This window comes from Vidua macroura, chromosome Z (genome assembly GCF_024509145.1).
Source record: "Vidua macroura isolate BioBank_ID:100142 chromosome Z, ASM2450914v1, whole genome shotgun sequence".
Taxonomy (NCBI): Eukaryota; Metazoa; Chordata; class Aves; order Passeriformes; family Viduidae; genus Vidua; species Vidua macroura.
Window position 1 is genome coordinate 41,029,560 of NC_071611.1, and position 16,820 is coordinate 41,046,379.

The following is a 16,820-nucleotide window of genomic DNA, read 5'->3' on the forward strand; positions in this document are numbered from 1 at the left end:
TTCTCCTCCCTTCAGGAGTCCTACAGCCCTCTTGCACCCTGCCTGGAAGAAATCTCTGTCTAGAGAGCTGGCTGGCTGCTGCACATTCCTGCCCCAGTGTTTTCTGTTTCAGAAATCAAATGCATAACAAGTTGTGTTTTCCCACATAGCTGCCATTTGCTCTGACTGTTTTTGGCAAGCAGGTGCTGCCCAGGGCATTGCCAATGTTTGGGATAACAAGTAAGGTCAGTCTGGGAAGGCTGTGGGGGACAGGAGAGGCAGTCATCACCCTTTCTCCATCACCCCCTCACCATCACCACGGTGCAGGGGGCTCCTGCCGGATCCTGCAGATGGACAACACAAAGTCTCCGTGCTGCTGATGGCAGCCCACAGCTCCTTCACAGGCGTGGGTTTATTTTAGAATAACACAAAAAATATTGTTTATTTGTTCACATAATCTTTGTTTTTTCTGTACTTAACAATCCCTGTGGGTCATCTCACAGGTTCAGGGTCCAGCTCAGTGCTCAAGCAGGTAGATTTCTTGGCTGATCTCAGCTGAGTGCTGAGGTGTCTCCATGGGGTTTGTGCCCTCCAAACATCAGAGAGTAAAGTGGCTTGGAGCTCGCAATCATCAGCAGGACTAAATTCTGCAATGCCATGCCTGAGCCCTGGCACAGCAGGAACTGGGGGCAACCAACAGGCAGGGAAGAAATCCAAAGCAGGAAGCACTGAAGAAGTCAAAAATTATCAGGGCTGCGGTTAAAAACCCATGTACGTTCAGGGTGTTGTGAAAAATAAGGGCTGGTGAATAATAGTAGGAAACAGTTAATGAACAATTTAACTTGCTGCTCAAACTGGGGTTGAGTCAGCCTTGAAAAACAGTGGTACAGGCAAAATGTCTGTGACCAGGGACTGTCCTCTCAGCCCTCAGCTACATCCATGCAGAAGCTGATGAAAGCTGAGCTATCAGATACAAGACTTATTGAGGTGGTACAGCCCAGAGTGAAGGAGAAATCAGAAATATCCCTTTATACAGACTGAACCCCAATCTTTGGAAGGCACATTGCCTAGGTTAAGGAACAGTATTGATGCATCAAAGCAATACCAGTCCAGTCAGAAGCTGTGCTGTCTTCAGTGCCTGCTCTTGTTCCTTGCCAGCTGGACTGGGACATCACTGCTATTGTTGGAAGCTGCCAACAGGATATGGATGGAGGTGGGAACCCCAGGTGTTCCTCACTGATGTGCTGGCGCTCCTGTCCCACTAACCTTGCCACAGTGACCCTAAGGGACTGGGTCTCCATCCCTTTCCATTGTCTGTGGGCTTTGCCATGAGAGGATAACACCAGCTGCTCTGTGGGTGCTGCATCCAGGACAACCTGTCCTTCCTGGATATTGTTACTTGTCTACTTGTGTGGTTGCAGGAACACTCCCCTGGGGAGTGAAGAAAAGGCCATTTGTCACCCACTGACAGCCCTGGGCCACCGTGGTGATCCCCTGCCTGCACCAGTTCCCACGACAGAAAAGTGGGGGGAAAATGCTCACAGCAAGTAGGATAGGCTGCTTCCCATCCTAGCCCTAAAGGCCGCTAATGACTTAGGGAACACTAAGCTCTGAAGTGGACAGAAAGAGCTGATAGTCCTTCCTGTGGTGTCCTCAGGGCCCTCCTGCCCTTCTCTGTGATGTGCTCAGAGATGCCCTGCCCTGTCTGCAGTGTTCACATGGCTCCACTGCCCTCCCTGTGATGTCCTTCATGCTCTTTTTCTGTCCAGCTCTGAGATCAGGTGAGCTCCCTGTCCCTGCCTTGCACAGGTCCCTTGTGCATCCCCAGAGAGAATGGGGCTGTCCTACCCCATGGGTGTCCCTTGGCAGGAGGCTCAGCCCCCTCTGCTATAAAAAAGGGGCTGAGTGAGCATAGGGCAGCAGTGCAGGCAGAGCCCAGGCACCATGCACAGCCACCATGGGGACCCTAGGCTGCTGCTGCATCCAGGGGGATGAGGGCAGCCTTGGGGCAGAATCTGGCTGTGCCGAGTTGAGCCATGCTGTGCTGTCCCGGGTGAGGGGCTGCAGGTCCTGGCTGTGTTGTGCCATGTTGTCTAACAGGCTGTATGCTCTTGCTGAGCCCTGCAATGCCATCCAATGCCATCCCACATCATCCCACCCCATTCCAGTGCTATCCCATGATGCAGCATCCATGATCATGAATTTCCAGCTCTGGCTGTGCTGTCTCTGTGGGTACTGTTGATGACTTACCCCTGGTATAGGGGAGTACTCAGCACTCCCAGCCCTGTCCTGCTCTGCCCAGGGAGGGAGAGGTGCTATCTCAACTGGTGCTCATGCCATTGCTCCCTGGTGCCACAAGAAGGGGCCATGCTGGCCCCACACATGCAGGACCCATGTCCCATAGCTTCGGGAGGCTGGAGCAGTAGCTGTGACTCAGCAGTTACCAAGGCATCCGTCAAAACTCACAGTTCCCAGCATTGTCTGGGAACACAACAGGAAGGGCAGTAGACCTCCCTAATCCCCACGCCTCCCTAACCAGGATGGTGCAACTTTCAAAGGCTGCATTGGCACAGAAAGAAGGAAAAGGAAGCAAGTTGCCCAGCCCAGGGCAGAAGGACACAGGGTTTGGTTAACTGGCACAGCTGCTCCCCACAGAGGTATTTTCTGGCTCCTGGCCTTACCGTGCCTTGCAGGCAGCAGAAAAGAAAGCAAGGGACTTGTCTTTCATGCCGTTACATGTGGAGAAGTAGGTAAGGAGGCTCATCCTGCTCCCTTCAGCAAAACTCCACAAGAACCAGCTACCAGTGGGACTTGTCCCCTCCCTGTCTCCCTAGCCCTTCAGCCATGTCCAGGAAGATAAAGGGGAATTGCATGAGTTCCCTCTTCCAGTTTGGACCTGTGCCAAAGAAGACACCAAAGAACAGGAGTAGACAGTTGGACAGATTTATTAAGAACTGAAGTGATTGATCCCCTTTAATGTGCTCCACTGCCTGCCCCCGGCAACAGCAGGGAGGGGGCCATGGTACCAGACCAGGACCTGCTTCTTGGGCTCAGATTGTCACTGTCCAGGGAGCCGGGTCTCCCCTGGGGATTGTATCTGCCACAGGCCTTCCTGGGGCAGAGCCAGTCAGTATGTGCAGTGTCACCCCAGGACAGCTACAGCATCCATATGCCTGAGTGCACCACTCCAATATCCTCACACACACATTCACCCACACCCTTTTTTTTCCCTGCAGGACAGCTGCCCACCTTACCCAGCCCAGTGACTGCAGGAGAGATGTCTCCTGTGCCCCTGGGCAAGGTACCAGCTGTAGTTTGGGATGGCTGGGGAACCCGCAGGCTGTCAAAGCCCTGAGCAATGGGGAAGGGGACGCACAGGCTCCAGCAGCAACTCCTTAAGCCACCGCACTCTGAGGAGACATCCCCCACACCTCTGGTCCCCCCGTGCTCAGCATCAGCGGCTGGAAGCCCCCTGAGGTCAAGGGCACATAGTGGAGGTAGGGAAGGAAAACAGTAATGCGAGTACTAGCACAGAGAGGGAGGGGAGGGTCCCCACCTGCCATCTGCACCCCCCAGCCCGTGGTGCACCCGGTGCCCTGCCCAGTGCCACGAGGCTCAAGGGTGAGTGCAGCCCTGGGGGAGCTGTGCGGGTGCGGGTGCCTGGCCAGCCCGGCGCTCCAGGGCCAGCTGCATGCTCCAGATGCTGAGGGGCCGCATGTAGGCCAGCGAGCGGTACACCTTCTTCTCCCGATAGGCCTCGGGTGTCTGGAAAGCCATTCCCAGCCGTTCCCACACCGTCCGGTAGCAGCCCTCTGCCGTACGGAAGCCTTCCTCCACCATGCCCTGCATGAGAGGGAACAGGACCATCAGCATGTCAAAGGAGCACAGGCTGGTGAGTGCGGCAGCAGCATCCCCGCTCACCTCCTGGATCATGGTGGCAGCCAGGGAGTAGACCACGCCGACCCAGACCTCGTTGGACTGCACGCTGGAGGTGTCGGGCACGCCGTCGGGTCTCATGCCGTTCACGGCACCCATGGTGCCGCCCGCAAAGCTCAGCACGTTCTTCTCAAAGATGGTCCTGAGCGCGCTGAGAACATGACTCTTGGGGAAAACCTGGGCGGACAGAGATGGGCTTAGTGCTCATGTGGACCCCTCAGGCTGGGTCTGGAGCAGGATTAAATTTTCCGTGAGGAAAAGGGCAACACAGCTCGCTGAGTCAATAGCAACAAATTCCCACCTCAGAAAAATAACAGGAGGAAGTGAAATGTCTCTTTCCCCAAAAGGATAAAAAAGCCCCCAAAATAATTTACACAGACGTGCTGAACCACATTCCTCAAGAGGACCCTGACAGCTCACCTAACTTGTTGTTCTCCAAAACCAGCTTCTCACAATCACTGGCCAAGCCCCTTCCCCATTGCTTGTGGGTTTGCTTTGGGGGTCTGGCCAACCACACCATCCTCATCTGCTTTATGGTTGTCACTTGCAAGAGAGACAAGAGCCATGAGGCTCATCAGCACAGCCTGGGCACATGCCAGACACTTATTCTCCATCTGGTGACACCAGAGTCAGGGGAAGCAGAGGCTGGGATGACGCCAGGCAGGATCTTGCCAGGGAAGGCTGGGCAGTCCAACCAGAGAGCTTGGGCACACTCAAAGCAAAAGCAGGAAATCCCTTCTCTATGCTCAAGCCAAGCATCCCTGCAGACATTTTTCCCCAGTGTGGCTCTGGAGATAAGCCCAGGGGGTGCTGTGGGCATCAGTGAAGGGCTGGTGCCCTTCTCTGTCAAAAGCTTTTGTGCACTTTCTTCATCACTGGATCACAGGCTGTTCTTACATCCCATTTCTGGCTTGTTCACTGCTGACTTGTGCACACACCAAGGCCACGTCAATGAGCTTACAGACAGCAGTGATGCCAGCCAGGCAATGGAGCAAAATACATGGGAAAAATCCATGAAATGTCATAGTAACAGAGGAGAGGAATCCACCAGCCCCACCTGCAGTCAGCTCAGAGCTCACCAGAGAGCAGGGAGAAGTGTCACCTTCAGCAGAAGCAGGCTGAGGCTGGGGAAAGGCAGGCCACATCCTGGACTGCACCACATCTACTGTTTCCTCTCCAAAAGGAACTGCAGGAGGGATTTACTGCAGGAGGGCTGGGCCAGATCCTGCCTGGAGCCCCAGACACAGATGCAGCCCCACATTGGGTTAAACACAGGAGGGAAAGACCAGCTAAAGTCACCTGAAGCTCGCCTCTGATTTCCCAACACACCGTGAAGTGGTTTGTTACCCTCCCACAGACAAAGCCACTGCTCCCTTCACTCAGCTGATGCCTTTGCCTGTCCATGTCCACCAGAAAGCTTTGCTGTGACAACTGCCACAGGGTATAAATAACCTAGTGGTTCTCCACTGCCCCTCTCCCTTTAAGTTATTGCAGTACCAGCAGTCGCTCTGACTATCCCAGCAGACATTATGAGGCTGCAGCCAATTCTTCTCCTGCAACTGAAGAGCAACAGCCTTCAGGACTTGTAATAACCTATAGTTTCTTCTGATATTAATTAATATAGTTTCTTCTGATATTAATTAATATAGTTTCTTCTGATTTAATTTTTCTTCTGATATTAATTAATTAATGCCACTTTTTAGGGCAGCAACTAACATGGAAAGTTTCATACACCATTTTCTACCATTTTTAAACAAATAGCACCTTACCCACAGCAAACCCCACTGGGGCCAAAGCTATCTGCAGTTACATATCCCTGCTTTCATGCCCTCTCTGTGAGAGGGTTTTGGTTTAGGATGTATTCCACTGTACCCATCCAACAGCCTCCACTATGGTGTGCAGAGTGAGAGAGCAGGCAGGTGCCCCCCACACTCACCCTAAAGTGCAACCCCAACATGTACCAGCCCTGCTGCTGCTTCCCTCCTAACACAGGTCCCATCTTGCCACAACCACACCAGGCAGCCCCTTCTGTTACCTCAAACTCCCCTTGGTCCAGACCACAAGCTCCGAGAAACCACTGCCCAGCACACTGGTCTGACATGATGCTGCTGGACGTGTCACTTCCACTGCTATCATAGTTGTAGTATTTTCCTGGAAAAGGCAGGAAACAGTATAAAATCAATAGATTAAGATACTGGTTTTTGTGAGCTGTCCCTACACACCTCCCTGTGTGGCAGGACCACAGCTGGTTTTTCCACAAGATTCTTCTTCTTTTCCCACACCTGTTCCCTCCTAGACACCTGCTCCTTCCCCTCCATTTAGAGGGGCAGCATCTCCCTTCCTTCCCCCCAGCTTGCAGGGACAGTAGTGCCCCTTCCTTCCCCCATTCCTCATAAGGCTCCATGATCCAAGGAGGAGCCACTCCTGCCCAAGGGATGCACAACCAGCTGAGTGTGGTTCCCCACTGCTGAGCACCTACCATTCCAGAGCATCCTCTCAAATGCCTCCTTGCCCTTGTTCAGGATGTCCAGGTATTTCTGCTGGATCTCAGTATCCCCAAGCACCTCTGCCATCTTGCACATCACGCAGACGGCAGCCAGCCACAGTCCACCACAGTAGGCACTGCCGGAGCCAAACAAGAGAAGCATCAGGAATGTGGGACACCTCAAGAGTTCCGTGACAAATGGGATACAAGGGCCCAGCTCTGAGCTATGTCCCTTCCCCACAGCCCCCATCTCCAACCCCCACCTCATGGAGCATGGTGCATGGAGCCAGGTGAGGAATTCTCTTGCTCACCTGGCTCCATGCACCACCCATGCGTCGTACGTCTGGTCAGCAAAGCCACCATTTTCAATGAGCCCATCATTGTCCGTGTCAAATTTCAGCTCCGACTCCATCACAGCCTGTGGGAGAGGCAGGAGATGGTCACGCAGTCCTCACATCCCGGAAGCTCCTCACATTCTGCTCAGGAGCATCCATCCTCTCAGGAAGCTGCTTGGCTCCTGAAGTGGGGAACGGGAAAGGGTGATGCCCCACGGTCTGATCTCCCAGTACCTGGCACACTGGCCACATGTCCTGCAGGTACAGGGAGTCATGTGTCAGGTAGTAGTCACGATACACCTGCAGCACAAACTTCAGGTTGAGGTCCTTCCAGTCAGCAGTGTCGTGCATCAGGTAGGCATTGACACGCTGCCATGGCTCATCACCTAAACCAGGACAGACCAGATGCAGCAGGGCAGCAAGCAACAAACATCCCTCCTCCTACAAAGGAGCAAGGACCCAAGGGTACTGTGATCAAACAGCACTGAAATAATATGTTGTACCCTGTGCCATCTCTAGCGACAGCAGTCTTCCTGCTACTTCCCTCCGCCTCCCTTGTAAAAGATCCATGCAGAACTGTCTTCATCACCACCCCACACCATCCAGCTTTCCATTCCCAGAAAATATAGAATCACAGAATCATTTCAGCTGGAAAAGACCTCTAAGCACTACTAAGTCCAGTGCTGAAACATATCACTAAGTGCCACATCTACACTTCTTTTAAATACACCAGGGATGGTGGCACCATAACTTCCCAGGCAGCCAGTTCCAATGCTTGATAACAACAAACATGTATTTCATGTATTTCATGCACCATACCCATTTCCCACAGCTTGGCATCCCCTCTGCTCCCCCACAGGCCCAACAGACCCCTCACCTGGGTCCCCAATGTCATGTGGCACCACATTCTTCATCTTCACCTGGGCTGTCTGACCACACATCAGGTACTGCCGGGGCTGGACATCCTCATTCACCACAGTGACAGCTGCAGAGGACACGTAAGCAGGACACGTAAGCAGGACACGTAAGCAGGGCAGCAGAAACTGCTGCAGAAAGGTCCAAGCATAAGCACAGGCAGGGTCACCAACACCAGCACACTAGGCTGCCCTTTGGAGCTCCAAGAACACAGCTTGCTGCAAAGGGCTGAGGGGAGAGGCTGCTCTCCATCCCCCACTCAGCAGGGGACATGCAACTGTCACTACCCGCTTAAGGGAGGGCTGGGAAGGGAACTCGGTGGGCTCAGCCCTACCAGAGCCCACCAAAGGGCTGTACTCCATACCCCTACCCAGGCCACCACCAAGCAGCCACCAAACCGAGCCAGAGCACTGGGGCAGCAGCATTCCAGGGCTGCAAGTCCTGGGCACAGCAGAGCAGCTGGAGGGGGATGCTGGCTCCATGGCACACATCTCTGCATCTGCAGCTGCCCCAAAGGCTCCGTCTCTTCCCAAGGGGAAGCCCTGAGCAGGCACCAAGGCAGGGCTCTGGGGACACTCACCAATGTCATACTGCAGGCTGATCTGTAGCTTGGGCCACAGCATGATGAGAGCGAAGGAGGCGTAGAAATGGACATCGTAGGTGTTGTACATCCGGTACTCCTGGCCTGGCAGGACAGGGCAGGTGGTGAGGGAAAGGAGACTGCCATGGGGAGGGGAAAAGGGGAAAGCTCCTCCCTCCACATGGCCCAGGACAGGGGGATCTTTCCCAGCACAGGCAGGGGCTCCCGTTCAAAGTGGGTTTCATTCTCTACATAGAGCACCAGGGATGTGGGGAACACTCCATGCCCTATCCTTCAGGGCTGCAAGGGGTTTTCCTGGCAATAGCACTGCTCCCTACACACTGCAGTGTGAAAAACATCCCCATGGCAGGCTAAAAAACACATGGCTACAGTAATGGGAGGGCTTGAGTTGGGAGAATCCCTCACATCCTTGGGAGTTACCTTCCAAATAAGCAAACCTCCCGTACTCCCGCAGGACAGGGAGGAGGTGGGAGAGCCCCGCCCCCGCCAGCCCCTGCAGGTCCTCGGCACAGCAATCAGGGGACACCTCCATCCAGATGGTCCCTCCATCCGTCATGAAGTAGAGTTCATTGAAGAGGGCTGACTTGTACCAGGAAGGCAGCTGGCTGTGGCAAAGAGGGAAGCTCACCCTCAGAGGCCGAGGTGGTGATGCTCCTCTGGCATCCAAGCTCAGGAGGCCACTGGGAAGGTGCTCTCATCTGCCCTACCTGTTCTCCAGGATGGGATTCTGCCACCCTTCGATCTTCCTCTCCCACTCCTCATAGTGCGTCAGGGCATAATGGGACAGGGCAGGAGCAGCATCGCCTTCACTACCAAAAAACCGGGTGTATCGCCTGCCAAGTGAAGGTTTGGTGAGCACCCTGTGGGCTCCCCCTGGGAAACCCACACGGACACCACAGAGGGACACTGAACTACAGAGAACGGCGGAACTCAACTGCTACTGCAGCAGCACTGGGGAGCAGGGACTGGACACAGGGTCTCTCCCTGAGCTGGCAGGGCCACAACCACATGGAGTGGGTGGCAAAAGGTCCCCTCACAGTACACAAGTCAGGGAGGAGGGAAAATGGGGCTTTGGGGGCATGAGCCAAACACCACTGGAGACAACCCACCTACCTGAGGTGCAACTTCTCCTTGGAGCCAAAGTGAACACAGGGCATGTCCCAAGCCAGGGCCAACTCCAGCGTCTTGTGCCCATGGGCAGGCACCCTACAGCTGGCACACACTGCTGCTGCTGTCACCTCCCCCTTCTCTGTCGGCCTGCTTTTACCTGCCAGGAAAAATTAAGATATTCTTAAGCAACCAAGGAAGACCAAAGGGAGAGTAACTGAAGTTCACACACACCTCGAGGGAGATGACAGTGGGCATACCAAAGCTCCTGTACCACCTGGAAGGTGCAGCCTAGGCCTTTAAGGGATGATGTTGCCACAGGAAAAAAAAACCTTCCATGGGAGGAGTGGTTAAAAGGATTCAGTCATCCAAGAACAGGAACAGATCAGTCCGGAAAAGCCACTAGGCATGACTGGAAGCTACAGAGTATCCCATGACTCTGTATCTGCGCTGCAGTCAGAAACACCATGACTTTTTATGGACAGTCATTGTTTCCAGCTTTTTGCAGGGTGCTTGAGCCATACTGGTATTTAAGGAAAGCCCTGAGGTGGCTGGATAATTATATGCTGGTTCTGACATGTGTACAAGGTAAACTCATTAGAGCGACATAAGCACAGATCCTGACTATGATAATGTCTGGCATGCATGAAGAAAAACCACATCCCAATAGCCTGGAGAGCTCTAAGTGCATCTAGGCAGGAAGCATATTTTTCTGGAAAAAAAAAATACATAGTAAACACTTCATTAACGTAATTTAAGCCTCAAGAAATCTTGCAAATACCCAGCATCACTAGTTTGTCAGCATCATCCTTGTTCAAAAACTGACAGACATTAGGGAAATGGTCACCTTTTATGGCAATAGGAGGTGAGTACTAAAGGCTGGAGATGCCACCCTGCTTCAAGGCTCCTCCCAAGGGAGTGAGCAGAGACAAGGGAGTGAGCAGAGACCTGAGGATGGATGCAGAATTATCAGAACAATACCGGAGACGTTTAGAGAACTGTTACAGTAGGAAGAGGACAGAAAGAGACAGCAGCACTAAACCCCAAGCACTGTTAAACACTGGAAGTAACAATTCTGACAGGACACAGCTCGTTTATCTGGAAACAGGAACTAAGGGAAGGGGGCTGGGCAGCACGCTGGCTCCCTGGCAGAAATCTCAATTCAGTGTGCAACCACACACAGAATGAGATACTGGCATGTGTAACCAATAACCAAGAACAGTCTGAAAGTGGTATGAACAGCTTTTGGAGAACCACAGCAAGAACTAGCAATGGGAAGTTTGGATACAGCCTAAATTTGGGAACAAGCCACAGCATCCTGGAGAGATTTTTCACAGCCAATGAGGCTGGAGAAATGAGCACTGCTCTGGCTTGGGTGCCCAGAACCACCGTGGCCACCCACTTCTCCTGCACCCCCTCTACCCATCCCACCGAGGATGGAGGCACTCACCAGTGGGTGAATCCAGCCTGCCATCCTGCAGGAGGTCCTGCCACACCTCTCTACCCAATCCGACGGGATTGAATGCCGTAACATGGGTGACTCCCGTGCCAGCCTGAGCAAGGGAAGAGCATCATCAGGGGCTGCTCCTTTGGAGGAGAAGATTAATGCTGTCCCCTCCCCAGTACCACCACCAGGACATCACACTCACTTCTCACATGCTGCCCAGCATCTCTCCATTTGTTGCCTCAGTCACTCTCCTGACACCATCCCCAAAGAGGCTGTCCTCAGGGAAGTCGTGTCCCCACCCCTGGTGTCAGGCAAGCACTGAGAAACAGTGCCAACCCCAAGCCCTTGCATCCCCATCCTTTACCAGCTGGCTGCAGGCAGCTCCCCCACATCCAGCAGGGCTGCACAACCTCCCCAGCAGCAGCCACAGCAGCAGGGCCAGCCCTTTACCTTCTCCCAGACAGAGATGGCCAGGGTGAAGGGATTCACAGCCGGGCAGTGGTGCAGCAGGACCCCAGCAACCCGCTCGCCATCCTTGTGGAAGGTGAAGGGCTCATTCCAGTGCCCACCGCTCCTGTCCTCCTTCGCTCCCGTGCCGTTCTGCAGGCTGAACATGATGGACACTTCCACGTCCTCATCCCTCCCGTTCTCCACCTCCCAGATGAACACTCCCACTGGCAAGCTGGAGTCCTGGCAGAAATGCAGAATGCTGTCTACAGGGCTGCTGCTCCACAGGCAGCTGCCCCAGCATCATTTTCCCCACCGCTGGGGACAGCACGCAGGATGCAGTGGGAGCGAGAGCACTGGCAGTAATAACTTGGTCTTGGAGTCTGTTGCCAAGCTGAGGAGCAGCAGCAGCAGGAGCAGAGGAATTTGGGGGGGCAGGCAAGACAAAATTCCAAAGAGAAGCAGCCCTGGGCTGGCAACCAGCACTCCGGGCAGCGGAGAGACGGAAAGTGGCCTTTAGGGCTCAGCCGGGTGTCTCATCGCTCCTCTGCTTGGCAGGCTGATACAGGTTCACGTGCTGCGCCAGGGTAAGAGCAAGGTCAGATGTGTCAGCAGCACAGCTGCCACCCTCGCCTGGGGCTGGCAGCCGGCACGGGCAGTGCTGAGCCATCCCTTGCTGCAATCCCGAGCTCCCGCACGGCTGCGGGGCTTCCCCCGCCCGGACCACTGCCGAGTGCAGCCGCGGGGAAATGCTGGGAAAGCCAGCTGACACACAGCTCTGCCCTTGGGGATGCCGTCCCAGTCACCACCTTACCTTATAGTCATGGGGGATGACGGGAGAGACCTGACGGCAGGTGAGCACCACCTGCTGCCCCGGCAGCTCGTAGACCAGCCAGGCACGGGGGTACAGGGCATGGTAAAAGGCATAGTGGCCGCAGTAGCCCCAGTTCCAGCCCTGCAGGCTGCTGGGTCTCTCCACGGACAAGACCTGCTGGTAAATGGTCTGCCCCTTGCACCGCAGGCACACTGTGAACTGTGGAGGAGAGGAGCATATGCAGCGGATGAGATGAGCCCTGTGGCAGATGTCCTAACCGCCCAGGCTGCTGCAGTGACTCTCATTCCCCTCCGAGACCCTACCTGATTGGCGATGACCGTTTCGTAGTGGTAAAGGCCAGGGTTCAGCTGCCAGCGGCAGAACTCTCCCCGCCAGCCACGGGTAATGGTGCCTCCCCCAATCCCGCCCAGCGGGCACCCTGGCAAAGAAACCAATAGTTAGCACCCCCATTCCTCCCCCAGGTGGCACCTGGCTCAAGAACTCTCCCCATGCATCTTTGCTGGGGAGAGCCACTCAGTATCACCCAAATCACAAAAGCTCCTTGACTCACTCATTCCATCTAGCACCCTGACGGCCCCATGTGAATCCCTGCCCACCCCAGTGCCTAAAGTGGAGGCTGACCATAGATCTGCTGCAGAGGAACAGCACATAAGAGGTCAATGAAGGCAGTTTTCTTCTCTATGAAGGTCTTCTTGACCCACCACCTGAAGTATCTGCAAGGGAAAGAGAATTATTGAAGAAATCAGGAGCAGGCAACACATCCTTCCAGTGTCACTAGGCAGGATGAGCATAGGTTGAGCTTTCCCTCCTTGTAGAGGTGTACAACAGGAACCCATGTCCCCATGCTCACGGCTCAAGGGGTGATAAGGCTCTACCACTCATCTGGAGCATGCATCACTCAGCAAGCACAAGCAGGTTGAGTTAAGGCGGCTCAGGACTGACAGCAAGGGCAACTCAAGAGCAGGACTCCCAGCTCATGTAGCACAGACTTTCCCAAACATTCATGGAGAAGTGGGAATGCACACAAGGGCCACCACCACCTCTGTGCCTGGTTGAGAGTGTCCTGCTGAGGAAGGCCTGCAAGCAGAGGTGCAAGCCCAGAGGAGACACACACTGCTGCAGGGACATGAGCCTTGCTCTTCTACCTCCACTTCCCCATTGCCATGCACTACCACATCCCTGTGCCACATCATCAGGGGCAGAGGGCACAGGGCAGTCTTGCCCTGGAAGTGGTGATGGTTGCTGTCTGCAGCTGGCAGGATCCTGGGGATTTGTCTCCATCTGCACACCAGCTGCGCAGACCAGCACTCCCCATCAGATAATTTCTCACCCAAAGGTCTGGGAATCAAGACACCCAAACAGGGGCACACCTGCAGCGGAGTGTGCCAGCACCACTCCAGGCAAGAGGAGCAGGCCTGAGCTCCGAGTCAATGCTTGTAAAGTACTGGCTTTGGCTAATAAACTGCCCCAAGTTAAGCCTTCTATACAGAGACAATTAGCACTTGGAAACCAGCTACTGGACCAGAAGCTGATGAACCTTGCCCAGCAAACAGTCAGGTAAGACTCATCTGGCAGCTCCATGGCCCTGGGTGCCAGGTGGGCAGGGGGGACACAGGAGCCCCCACAGTGAGCAATGTCCCTGAGCTACCTGCAGACACCCATGGCATATTGCTGAGCAGAAAAACAGGAGCACACAGCCTGTCCTGCCCCTGGTTGTACAGGATGCAGAGCACAGGTGATGGGCAATGAGCAATAATCCCCTGGGACATGTACACCCAGGAGCAAGGGGGAGAGGCTCTTCCATGACACCTCTACTACTACACTTCCCAAACAGAAACAACCCACAGCTGACTTTTTAGCTGCTCACTGGGCATTCACCTTTATTCACCAACATCTAAGGTCTCCAAATCCCTCAGAGGGTGAGATTTTCTGGGTTGCGATCCCACAGGACCTAACTGTAGCCTGCTCTCCACTCCTATAGACCCAGCTTTCTGTCTGACTTACTGTGGATGTTTTGCTCACAGAGGTTCAGGGCATGATGAGAACCAGCCTGTCCTGCTTGACTGCCCTGAACCAGGGCCTGCCACTATCTTCCAGCTATATCTGCTGCAACTGCTCTTTTCCAGACAGGACAGTCCCAGCCTTACACCACCAAGGTGAGGTTTTTGCAGTGCTCTCTCTCTCAAGGAAATGATCATAATTCTTTTTCAACCCAGCACCAGGGAACCAACCCAGATGCTTCCCCAGCAGGTTTCTGGCAACAGGAAATTAGGTGCTCAGGCAGAGTGGCTGCAGCACAGCCTAGCGGGGCATCCTGACTTCTTGGAAAGGAGGCAAGAGATGGATTTCAGGAAGCAGTTTTTATAGGAGAACACAGTAGAAAAACTTTGGGATCTTTTGCCACTGCCAAAGTAATTTTACCATCTCAATATGCAAACTCTTCTCCTGCCAGCTTCTCCCAAAATCACGCAAGCCAGGATAGGAAGCCCTGTGGTCAATGCCCAGTTGCTGGCTATTAACAGATCTGCCAGGGCTGAAGAATAACAAGGAAAAAGACTTTGTGTTCTGTAGTACCAAAAGCCCTGCCAGGGCTGGAGGGCTTTTCTTCCCTTTCAAACTGGCAGTGGAGTTAAAACCTAGCTGAACATTACTCAGCTGATCTGGATTCATGCCGTGACCCCTCTCAGCACACATGAGCCACCCCTGTAGAAACCTACCTGCACCGCTTCTCCTGTCTTGCCAGCCCCAGCTGAGCCCTCTGCACAGCCCTTTCTTTCCAGATGCACATGTCTCCCATAGTTACCCTGATGAGCACTGAGTAACAAAAAAACCTGCCCCAGGGACTGTCAACACCCCCAGCCATGTCACCTGCACCTAGGGCTGGTGCTGCAGAAGAAGGCACCCATCATCATGTTTAATTTGAGGCAACAACATCAACCCAGGATGTTGTGGCTCCTCTGCTGGTCCTGGACCTCCTGAGCCAAAGATGTATAGTGACCCCAAAGTGCTCCCAGTGGCTACAAGCACCTGCACTAGGTGACTTTGCACTTGATGCACCAATCCATGCCAAGTTTTGAGAACATCCCTGGCACAGGGACCACTCACCAGGGGTCACTCAGGAAAGGGCAGGCCAATCTGCAGAGCTTCACAGATCCTTGCACCATGACACAGAACTGAACTCCAGGTTCCTCTCACAGCACAAGCACCCAGGTTTCCATGAGCTGGCTGCCCCAGCCAGGCAGATGCTGAGATGTCCACCAATGCCTGGAGCATACAGCCTCCCATATACCCTCGCATCCCTGAATGGGCTGCCCTTTCAACGAACAATGTTGGCCTTGGGTTTTAAATCAAAACCACACAGATATTTCTTGTGACCCTAGCACTTTGTCTCCTCTGCTCTCGTGACTGGAATCTCCTCACAAGACAACCAAATTACCTCCTAAACTTGAACAGGAGAAGAGGGAGTAGTTTTACTTCAAGCTTCTTGCTTTCAAAGACCTTCTCCTAGGACTGACACAAGGCACTTCCAGACTTCAATGAGAAAAAGGCCAGAATCAGCTCTCCTCACTGCTCACCCCACCAGAACTTCATGCTTTTCCACATGCTCAGCTCATCCCAACCTGCCACAGCAGCTTTTCCAGCAGCCTTTATTTATCTCCGGTGCGTGACCCATGCTCTCCCTTCCCTGTTGCCCAGGCTCACACTGGGGTGTCTAAGGTCAGGCCAGCATGCCATGCACCCCGAAGCAATCCAGAACCTGCCCTTTCATCCAGCTTTGCAGGAACCAGCTTGGCAAGAGGCAACCTCCAAGGACACCAGCAGAAAATGGAGGCAGGAGTCATAAATCCAGCACAAGGAAATAATCCATGCCGTCGCGCGTCCCAGCGCTCAGCCTGACGGGTGCACAAACACTGCCAGCACCCGGACTCTAGCGTTAAAACGACATTCCCGCTTTCCACGCGTGCCCTCCGTCGTTACTTCCACCTCACCCCAACACAAAGCCGAGAGAGGTGCCCCGTTCACAAACCTGCCGCATCACACAGCGTTCCAACCCCCCGCCACCTGGCCCTAGTTTAACCTCCAGCTGCCAGCACTGGGGACTATGCCGGGCAGGATGCGGCAGCGATGAGCCCTAGCGGTGGGAAATGAGGGTCCCCATCCCAAAGCGAAGCCCCGAGTCCTCCCAGCTCCCACTGTTTTGAGGAGCCCAAGCGCCGGGTGCTGCCACTTTAGCACCAATTGCGCCCAGTACCGGCGCCAGGAAGGCTGGAGAGTGCCGGCGCCTCCGGGCGGTAGGAGGGCGGCTCCCGCCAGCCCGGGGCCTTCCATGATCCGCCGGACTCTGCCGCTCCGTACACCAGGACATCTCCGTTGCCTCCCCGGGGCGAGGCCCCCGCGGAACCGAGCGGCTCCAGCGCAACGCTGTGTCCCCCGCGGGACGCCCTCCCTCGTCCCGGCATGTTCCCGGCCCCCTCCATCCCCCGCCGTACCGCAAGGCGAGGCCGACGTGCCGCAGGACATCGCGGAGCGGCACGTCCCCGGCGCCGTAGGGCTGCCGCAGCTCCTCGAAGCTGTGTGCCAGGCAGACGCGCCAGCCGTCCGCCGCCACGCCGCGGCCCTGCGCTGCCCCCTCGTAGTGCCGCATCAGCGGCCACTCCACCGTCTCCTCCTCCGCCGCCGCCATCACCACCCCCCACCCCGTGCGCGCCCTCTTCTTCACCGCCCCGCCCCGC

The 16,820-nt window shown here is 54.8% G+C and overlaps 1 protein-coding gene across 1 annotated transcript; it reads right to left on the reverse strand.

Moving 5' to 3' along the window:
• Nucleotides 1–2,908: 2,908 nt before the first annotated feature.
• Nucleotides 2,909–16,786, reverse strand: GBA2 (glucosylceramidase beta 2). The gene is made up of 17 exons (XM_054002655.1): nt 16,578–16,786; nt 12,709–12,800; nt 12,390–12,505; nt 12,067–12,285; nt 11,256–11,495; nt 10,809–10,911; nt 9,365–9,518; nt 8,959–9,084; nt 8,672–8,856; nt 8,231–8,335; nt 7,613–7,720; nt 6,970–7,121; nt 6,712–6,818; nt 6,395–6,537; nt 5,951–6,066; nt 3,901–4,092; nt 2,909–3,822 (listed from the first exon to the last, which is right to left on the reverse strand). Exons 1-17 carry the CDS (start codon nt 16,769–16,771, stop codon nt 3,595–3,597), a joined length of 2,580 nt encoding a protein of 859 aa, XP_053858630.1. The 5' UTR covers nt 16,772–16,786; the 3' UTR covers nt 2,909–3,594.
• Between the last annotated feature and the right edge of the window lie 34 nt (nt 16,787–16,820).